General features: G+C 41.8%; 1 protein-coding gene across 1 annotated transcript in view; it reads left to right on the plus strand.

Annotated features, from left to right (window-relative positions):
- Positions 1–264: 264 nt before the first annotated feature.
- Positions 265–10,175, plus strand: part of ST8SIA6 (ST8 alpha-N-acetyl-neuraminide alpha-2,8-sialyltransferase 6) — a 49,355-nt gene continuing 39,444 nt past the window's right edge. The window contains exons 1-4 of the mRNA XM_026071962.1: positions 265–359; positions 653–748; positions 2,924–2,944; positions 10,107–10,175. Coding sequence (XP_025927747.1) covers positions 265–359; positions 653–748; positions 2,924–2,944; positions 10,107–10,175 — 281 coding nt within the window. The remainder of the gene's footprint in view (positions 360–652; positions 749–2,923; positions 2,945–10,106) is intronic.

Raw genomic sequence — 10,175 nt, forward strand, 5'->3', positions numbered from 1 at the left:
GCCTGCGCCTGCCCCTGCCCCTGCCCCCGCCCGCCCCGGCCCGCCCCGGCCCCTTGGCGCGGCCGCACCCTGCCAGGCCGGGGTAACTCAGCCCTTGGCGCGCGGGGGGAGCTGATGGCGGCGGCGCAGGGCTGCAGCCGCCGGAGCGGGTGAGGGGCGGGGCGGAGAGACCCTGTGGCTGCCATGGCCACCGCCCTCCCCGCAGCCTCCCTTAAATATTATGGGGCGGCCGTAGCTGCGGTGGGTGCTGCTGCTGAGYGCACGATGCGGGCTGCTATCGGCTTGGCCGCGGCGCTGGGCAGTCTGCTGCTGGGCGGCTGCCTCCTGCGGCCGGGGGGCGAGGAGTCCCTCCGCGCCAGGTAGAGCCGGCCTCGCCCGCCCTGCGGCGGCGGGGAGCCCGGGCGGGGCCGGAGCGGGACGTGGTGATTCCTCCCCGCCCGGCAGCTGCCGCCCCTTCGCCGGGGGGACCGCGGCGGGGCCCGGGCGTTGTGTTTTTTATTTATTTTTATTTATTTTTTTTTCCCCGGCTCGGTTTTCGCCCGGGGACTTCGCAGGGTGTGAGTGATTCGCGGGGAAGGAAGCGGAGCCGCTCACGTGCGGCAGCGTTTGCTCGGTGGTTCTGACAACTTTGTTTTCCCGTCTCGCCTGCCAGGAGCTGGGAGAAGGACGCCCGGGTAGCTGCGGTCACGCCGGCAGCGGTGCGAGCGCTCAGGGCTGCGCTGGCGCCTCGTCCTCGGCCCCAGAACAGGTACAGGCAGCGCGTCTCACTTAGTGCGAGCCTTGTCCTTGTTGTAAAAGGCCTGCAAAAGCAAGAATTTGCCTTAGTCCCAGTTTTTTTTGTTGTTGCTGGTTTTTTTGTTTGGACATTCGGAGACAAAGTGAAAACTTAGACTGAGAAAATCAAAATTCACTTTTCACTAGTTGTAGAAAATTTATTTGCTAGTAGGCCTGTGTAATGACAGCTGTCACTGTGGTTGGTTTTGTGCCCAACAAAATGTTGCATATAGTAGTTTTGTTAATATATTGCAAAAAGTGTTGAATAACATGTTCCAGGTATCTTCTACTCTCTTTTCCAGGAAGCTGAGGCTGGGTAATACTACTATTTTTATAATGTGTATTTAGTTCAAAATACAGATTTCTCCTTTAATATACATAGGCTTAAGGCCAGACATTTGAAGCCTTTTACATATTATTTAKCATCTTATTCCTTGGGAGCCCTTTTGTTTGACCCCGTGCCTTGCTCTTTTATATTGTAGATCTTTGCCTTGCAGCCTATTTTATACTGTGAAGTTTAATATAGAAATTGTTGGTAAAACTAGTTGTGAAACAAGTTGTGTCTTATGTGCAAGCTTCGATATTAACCATTCTGTTTTCGTGCTCTTGAGTCTCCTCGCACCATAGGAGAACTAATAGTGCAGGAGAGGGTGTTAACCACACATGAGGTACTAGTATGTAAGAAATAATTTGTGAATACTTCTGCTATTTTGTTTGACTTCGTATGGCCTCATTAACATTGCACCTCCAATGATTAGTGTGTGTTAATAAATATTATGGTCAAAAACATACAAAAAAATAGAATTTCTTTAACTGGAACTGTGATGTACTGGCTATATTGAAGTGAATGGTGACAATGCCAGTTGGCCTTACTGAGGGCAACATCTCCCCAGTCTGCCTGAAACTTGAGGTTGAAATAACATAGGCTTTTCCTGAGTGAATACAAGTGACCATAGTACTAATAATCATTGCAAAGTAGCCTTACAGTAGGTTTCTTATGGTTTTCCATGGGAGACCCTTGTGCTCCCTGCCTCAGAATTTAGGACTTGTATTTGTCATAAGTTTATAACATCTTTCAAAATTAGATTGAAACAGAAGAAAGTCTGCAAATGCTACTGTTCCTTTTAACTCCTGTTACGTTTTTCTAACTTGCTTTGCTCTCCTGTGTTCATTTTTTACCTTTCTGCTTTTTTCCTTCTTTTTCCACTTCTTACAGTTTAGTGGTTTTGCAGTAGGTACTCTGTTCTGCTTTATTTTTGTAGCTGTCATGCCATTCTCCTTTCAACTGTTTTGTGTTATGTCTGTGGTTCTCCCCCCACCCTGTCTTCTCATACTCTTCCTTTTTCCTGCCGGTTTCTGGGCTGCAGYCTTCTGCCACTCAGCAGTGTGTGCTAAACCGTGGAGTCAAATTGACTAGAAATGCTGGCAGAGAGCACTTCAGAGAACAGGAGTCTAGTCACTTCCCATCTGCTATTAGCACAGTTACAACTGGAGCAAAGAAAGAGGAAACAAGACATACTGAAGAGGTTTGAAAATCCATGGCATGTATGGGTCAGCCTTTAATCTCTCTAAGGCAAGTGAGCATGAAATTTCAGATACGTGTTTTTGGTTCAACTACTTTGAGGATTTTGGCACCAATTTGGAACTATTTTTCCTCAACCTGAAATTGTTAGTGACTAAGTGACTGCAGAAGTGTAACAAGTAAATTATTCATCAAAAAAGGTTTAATTTCACTCCAGCTCCTATAACCTAAACTTTGGAGAGGTGGTTTGTTGGCTGAATCCAAGAGGAGATGTTGTCTTTCTCACCTGAGTGACTATGCTCAGTAAGCTGGCCTGATGGGAGTTTATGGTGCATGTTTGGCATATGAGGAAGGAAAGAGAGCTGCTGGATTGACCAGGAGCTGCAACTTAATCCAGAGAGCAGCTGGACTGGGCAGGGAGCCATGCTGGAGGGATTTGATCCAGACAGCAGCTGGACTGAGCCTGGCTGAGGGCCATGCTGGGAGGATTTGATCCAGAGAGCATTTGGACCAATTCAGGAGGCTCAGACCAATCCCYCAGTGATGGAGACAGATGATCTGAGCAATAGGAAGTAGATTCTGGTTTTCATTGGGATTTTGCTGCATTATCCATAAGTATAGCAAAAGGACAGGCCTTAGTTGGAATAGGTTGTATAGGTGTTAGTGAATTTATGAATTAGATCCAGCTATGTTAGTATGTTGATGAATAAAATTAGGAACAGTCTAGTGGTGCAGGCTTCCTGAAGCGTTGTTCTCCTGATGTACCCTGAGCGTTTGACTAGCACGGCTGTGTTGCTGACAGCAGTGTCCCTTCCTGCATAAGGGCAAGAATGTGTGCACAGGTGTTAAGTTAGACTTTAAGACCTCTTCATCAGTTTGACATGTTTCTCTGGCAAGCCAAGATTTTTCCCACTGGCTTTGGTGGGAGGATCCAGGAAAGGGAGGGGGGGGGGAAAATCAACCCCCCCCCCCCGCAGTTTCTTGCCATATGCGCTTCTCTTCTTGAACTCCAGTCAGAATTAGTAGCCTAGACAATCTTCAGACTCACAAGCTAATCTTTCCTTTTACCGTGTTTTCCTGGGCTGTTGGATGCTTATCTGTAATACAGCTCTTTAAGGTCCTGTTATTCTGTTGCCTCTCAATATTAAAGGCTAATCTGTTCTTTTACTTTGAGTAATTCTTTTAAAAGGATGAAACTTATGTAGGTAGGAGATTGGTTCAGACTGTCATAGATATTTAGGCAGCTATTATGCACAGCTATAATTAGGTGGTGACTAGGCACCTAAAGTTCTCTGAAGACCTGTGTTTTAGTCAATAACCTTGAAGATGCAGTTTGTTCATTACAGGACATTTCTTAGTGCTTTTCCATGTTAAATTTTAGAAATCACAAACAATATGGCTGCCTCTTTAGTATGACTTCCAGTTTTTTGTCTTGGGTTTATTTCAGTGTAATATGTCTATTAGTAAGGTTTCTTGCTGACAACAAGACTCTTGTTAGTAAGATTTCTCTAGTATTCACTTAACTTATTCATCTGACCAGCATCATTTATACTGCGATACCATTGTTTTCTGTCAAATCCTCATCTCCATGTGTCATACAGTACTCTTGGTTTTTTTAAGCTGTAACTGCAAGTACAGTTTAAACTGGCATAAGACAACAATGCAGCTGAAAGAGTAGTCCTGTCCTTAYGCCACCTGAAGACACTTGGTCCTCCCTCCCCACCTGTGTTTGTGCCAGCATATGTGTTTGTGTAATCACAGCATTAATAGCAGAACAGAGGGCTCAGTGCTGCTGGTGCTCATTAGAGGACAGTGGCAGTAAGAAGAGTATTTAGGTAGTTTTTCCTGTCGTGAGGCCCAGAGTGCGCTATGTTAAGCCTCGGCAGAAATTTTGGCTCCTTTTGTACTGCCCAGGAATGCATGGCAGGTGAATAAAATGAACTCCTACCAGGAAGGTGAAAATAGCTTTCTCAAGACAATTTATTTACACTGTAAGTGCAGAGTTATACAAGTAATAACAAGGCAGCAGTTCCCTGAAGAACTGACCACCACTATTCTGTCATTCTGTTTGTGCCATCAATTTAAGACCTCCGCTTACTAGTTTCCTAACTTATTCTGTCTTCACTGATTCAAGACAAGCACAGCCTAGAAATTGTTGGGATAATTGAACAGTGGGAGGAAGTGATCGAGGARCTATGAGTAAACAGGTTAAATTAATACAATGTTTCACAGTTTTGGTTTCTCCAATTTCTCTCTCAGCAGCAGATCTTTATGTAGGCCTAAGGAATAAACAACTATACTTAATTAACTGTGCTACAGAGACCTGTACATTCTGCCTAATGTCAAAACATTGTATTCTGGCAGGCAGAAGAGATAGGCTATTACCAAGATTATGAACAGTAGCTTAGTATATTGCACAAATAATTTACTACAGTTTAGATTAGTCAGCACTGGTGGCCACTTCACTAATTTTACTGCTGTCTTAGTATCTTTTCCCTTCATTCCCCAGTGATGCGTGCAGATGCATTCTAGGAGCGTGTTTCTAGCACATGCCTCATGTATTAGTTATGTCTAAATGAATAGGTGTTCAGTTGAAAGCTGTTGCCAGGACACATTTATGTTCTGACAGTAGTGAAAGGTTTCCCAGCCTCTTTCTGTTTACTTGGTGCGAGTGAAACTGCTCTGTCATTCTACCTATGGCTACTACTCTAAGATCATTTCAGTGCAAGTACCTTATTATATTCTTTTCACTTTACCCACCATAAGACTTGGAATATTGCTTGCCATATTATATGTCACCTGATGTATGGATTTATAAATCCATACTATCTGATGTTATGTATAACTTTGAATATACCAGAAGGACTACCAAATAATTTTGAAACAAGCTGCATTTTGAACACCTAATTTAGCATTCCTTGGATAAGCAAAACTTCCATGGAAACTTGAACAAGGGTAGTAGGATTTGTCTCTTTCACAGTTACTGTGAAAATGTTACAAGACAAGTTCTTGCTCCTATTGTTTGATTAAAACCATTTTATAGCCCATTTCACCAAGCATTTAGCTTGTATATTGACTTATTAGCCAAAGTCTTGGGAACCTTGAAAACATCAATATATTCTTATCTGATTCATTTAAATTGGTGTCAAAGGTAGCAGTTAAGATCACTCTTCCTAGGGAAGTATGGATTACAGGTTTTTAATAACTCTAGTATTCAACTAATACAGTATGAGATTCAAATACAAATGAGTGTCTCCAACAGAGAAGTTAAGGCAGAAGGTATTCACAATCTGGATAGTGGTGTTCAGTGCCAAATCTGGTAGAAAGATATAAATGTGAATGAAGTTTAGCATGCAGAAGTTATCCTGTCTAACTGGAGATGCTCAGCTGGACCAGAGTTCAGAGGTTTTGTGCTGCTTCAGGGAGGAAAAAAATAAGAAGATGCAGAAAAAAATGGAACAACTAGTTTTGCTGGGCAGGGAGTGGATAAAGGCGATGAGTGGGATTTTCTGATAATGTTAAGTGTGGGCTTAATTCCATTTGAAATTAGGGGTAAAATTCTTGTTGCTTTCAGAGCTGCTAAGCAGTTCAGTTCTGAGCTCTTCTGAAAATCTTGCCCCATGTTCTTTCAGTTGTTTTCAGCTGTTTTTGTGGGAGTCCTTCCAGAAAGTGGAAAGTCCCACTTTCAGTTCTGGACATATCTTTGTTGCAGTATAATTCACTGTACTGTATTTCCTTTTTCAATCTATTTTTTTCCCTACCAACCATCACTTTTTCATCCCTTTTACATTCATCCTTTTTCCTACTCAGATCACTTTTTTTAGTTTGGGTTTGCTGCTTTTAAAGAGCTTCCTTTTTCTGACCCTCCCCGTTCCACTGCTCCTCCATGCTTCCTTGTTAACTATCCATTTAGCCTTGGTTATTCCCTGGATCAAGGCTCTCTATAGCCTCTGGCTTGAATGCTGCAGGTGCAGAAAAAGAAAATTTGGGCAAAGGACTTTACACTTAGTTTCTGCATGGGGCGTCTTGGAGTAACCTGCCTCTCCGGCCCAGTCACTAGAGCGTGATTACGAACAGGATGAGACTAGGTTTCTCCCTATTTCTGCTTTTCTTTCATTCCTTCTAACCATCCTCCTGAGGGAAGACAGATATTTCTTGAGTTGTAAGTACAGGCTTATTCTTATAGGATAGATTCGCTGTGGGCAACTTTCTTTCTTTTCTTAAGTTTGTTATATTTGTGGCCATAGACTCCCTCAGGACTTCAGCTTTGTCCATAGTCTGTAGAACTGCACAGAAGTGTGTGCAATCCATGTCTTAAAGATTTTACTGTTTAAGGAGCTGTTGTTGTCTGTCATCTTGTGGGCAAGACATAGACTAACAGAATGCTGATAAACGGGGCATGTGATTTTTATCTAATATGGATCTGTTAGTTAAAGTACAGATGGTGCTGTTAGTTCCTCAGATTACCATAGTTAGGATGTGGTCCTCTAGCTGTTTGTACATGATAAAAACTCTTTTAGATTTTGGCCAGTAAGAATGTCTTTGAGCATCTACAACTTTAAAGGGATCGTGGAACAATGGCCATGTTTCATGAAGTGGAAATCATGTCATATCTTGTTGGTTTGAACTCAAACTTGAAGTTCTCGTCTAGCTTAAGTTTGCAAGATTAGGTGGATGTAGCCTGATACATGTATAGTTAGGCATGTTATCTGGTTTTACTGGAAACATTCGTTTAGTGCAATTCTAAATATTGAGCAAAGTCTGTCATCTGCTAGGCCAGATAAATTCATTTAGTGCTAAATGTTGCCTACCATGACTGTTCTAAGTGGTCAGAAATCTATCCAAGTTGGATGTGTGCACAACTCTGCAAGAAATAATGCAGCAGAAGCCCAACATGCCCATTGCACACCCTTTTTTATTTGAATGCAGAAATCTTCCACTCATATGAAGCAGAGGCTGCTTTGACCGGGCCAAAGGAAATTGAGAAATTCAACCTTTACTAAAATAAGTCATTGTTTTGCATGTCTTGCAAATAAATTGTTATCTGTGTATCTTTTTGTACCACATAAAGAGCTTTGAGTAAATTTCACATAAAAAAAACACAGAAGAAATGTTTTGGTGATTGACTGTGAGTTTCTATTATACTGAGAAAGAATTTGGATTAAGAATCATGTCTGTTTTTTCCCCACATTTTTGTCATTTCAAACAATCTATATGAGTCATGGAAAGGGGAAAAAAAGACTCCTTATTCCTGTTTTTCCCCTTTTGATGGCTATAAAAGTGACAGTCAGGATTTAATGACAAAACTGAACTGGGATTTATTTTGCTCATTCTTTTTTTATCCAACTTCTTCCTTTTTGAATTTATCAAGTCTTGAAATGGAATTATGTGGATAAAAAACAATTATGTATTAAAAACAAAATAGTTTCTTTCAGTTTAGTTTCAGTTCTGTGAATTTAAAAAGGCTAAAGGTCTCTTGAATAAAGCTTATTTGGTTGAGAGAACTTTATTCACTGCCTCCACTGATGTCAGGACATAAATTAATAGGAAGCTAAGCAAACCTTATGTTGTTTCTCTGCATAGAGCTGAATCCTCCTTGTGAAAGCATGTTAGTTCTCAGGTGATGCCTGCGAATGCATCTAGCAGAGATCTGCTCAAACCTGAAAGCTGACTCCCAACTTGCTCTTCCTGGCCAGCTGCTTGTGTTGCAGAAATCCTCCCCTGGCCAGCTGGGGTTCAGAAGTGCTCGGGCCACTTTGAGTAGACCTCAGACAGGCACCCAGTGTCTTGATTTTTAGTCGTAATGAAAGACCATTTGCAGCAGTAACATGCACTTGGCTTATGATATTGATAGTTCGTTCTGTCTGTGTGTGTGTCTCTCTCTCTTTTTTTTTTTTTTTTTTTTTTTTTTTTTTTTTATTGTTTATACAGCTAAGCTTAGCTTGTAGCCACTTTGCCTGCTTTAAGCTGCAGCTGCAGAAGAAGGATCCTTTTCAGCTTACTGAGTTAAAGAAGCAGAGAGGGGAAACATGAGTCAGTACTAACTGGATTTGTTTGGGAGCAGGTACTGGCCCCTTTTATGAAAAGAAGGGTCCCAGCTGGTACTTCGGTGTATGTGGAACTGTTCAGACCAAGCTACAGTAAACCTGTGTGTTTAAACTTTGTAGACAGAATATTTGCTGCCCCTTAAAATGTAAGATCTACCAAGCTGTGCATTTGATCCCTTGAACTGTGTGCTTGGAGAGCCTTCTGTCCTGCTGGAAAAGAGTTAGGTAAGAAGCTGTATCCAAAATCAGCAGTGGAGCTCTTGGCACATGGTGCCAGCTGTTACTATCTGTTAAAGTCACTGCAAACTGAAAGAACCAAGGCTTATGTTGTGTCACCTTATCATTGCCCTCAGCAAGGGGTCTGCAGACAGCAGTGTACCTATGCTTGCTCAGGGGCACTGGGTGTGTGCAGGGGAGAACTTCCTGGTGGTGGAAAGAGGGGGAGAGCTGGTCTCTCCTTCACAGCCCACTGCCTGGGTGAACTGCTCCTGTGGAGGGCCCATTTCTGCAGGAAATTTATGGGYGATAAAAAGAGAGGGAAAGGCCCTTTATTCTTTTTCTTCCCCTATCATAGCTATAAAAATGCCAGTCAGTTTAGAGCAAAATAAATGCTAGTTTATTTTGGTACTTTCTTCTTTGATCAGACTTCTTCCCATTTGAATTATTTATGACTGGAAATGGCATCTTGCCCAAATAAGAGCTGCAGAATCAGCATGTTAGAAATCTTCTTGAAAAGTGGTCTCAATGTTTTAGGAAGTGAAGCCAATGTAATTTTGGTCCTTGTTAGTAAAAGGAATGGTAACGCCAATGCAGGAGCAAAGTAGGTACTTTTGCATCATATACAAAGCATTAAGACCCTTAGTCTTTAGAGCAGGAGTGCCTCTGTGCAGAGCTGGCTTGGCTTCCGTGCCCTTCTGAGAACAGCACRGGGGCTGCTCACTGCTGCAGTTCACACCCAGGAATGAGTGTCTGTCTTCTACATCTCTAATTCTGGTTTGGGTAGATAGGCTTCAGGGTCCATAAGTAGCAAATGGAATAAGACCTTGGTATCTCAGTTATTTACTAATTTACAGCTCCATCTTCTACCAGGACTGCTAGAGCAAGAGCACCACACAGGAGTTTGGTGAAAATAAGACAACAGGAATTAAAGATCATTGTCTGGCACTTGCCTTGGTTCCCTTTTCAAATATTTATTCTCACTGTGTAAATAAAGAATAAACAAGGGAAGGGGTCTTTAAGCTCAAGTCACTAGCTTAGTGACTTGAGCTTAATACTCCCTCCCATGTTTTGCTTGAACTAAGGTTCAAGAATAAAGTTCCACTTCACCTGCTGTTTTTCATATTTCCTGTACATTTTTAGATTGGCTCTGAATATTGCATTTCATCAAAAACTTTAGAAAATTATATCTGCTAAAATACTCTAATGATAAATATTTTAAGTATCTTCAAAACGTAATGTTCAAGAGGCTTCCCATTTAATTTTTTAAATTACACTTCTGCTTTACATTGTAATCAATGTAATTCATAGTGTGAAATGGGATTATTTAAAGAGTCAAATATGTTACAGTTGCTAGCAGCAAACTCCCCTTTTCACCAGAGCTTCACAATACAAGTGACTAAGATTTCCTTGGTAATGTTTTCAGCTAAAACCAACAGTTATTAATCTCATTGTCATAGAAAATTAAATGCAGCAGCGTTGTCAGAATGTTCTCTCTTTTAAAGTTTGCCTTCCCCCCCCCTTTTTTTTTTTTTTTTTTTAAACAGAACAACTACTAATAAATATGGAATTTACCAGTTTGAACAGGCTTCAAAATGCAAGGCAATTCAGGACAA

The sequence above is a fragment of the Apteryx rowi genome, unplaced genomic scaffold (genome assembly GCF_003343035.1).
Source record: "Apteryx rowi isolate R43461 unplaced genomic scaffold, aptRow1 scaffold_333, whole genome shotgun sequence".
NCBI lineage: Eukaryota > Metazoa > Chordata > Aves > Apterygiformes > Apterygidae > Apteryx > Apteryx rowi.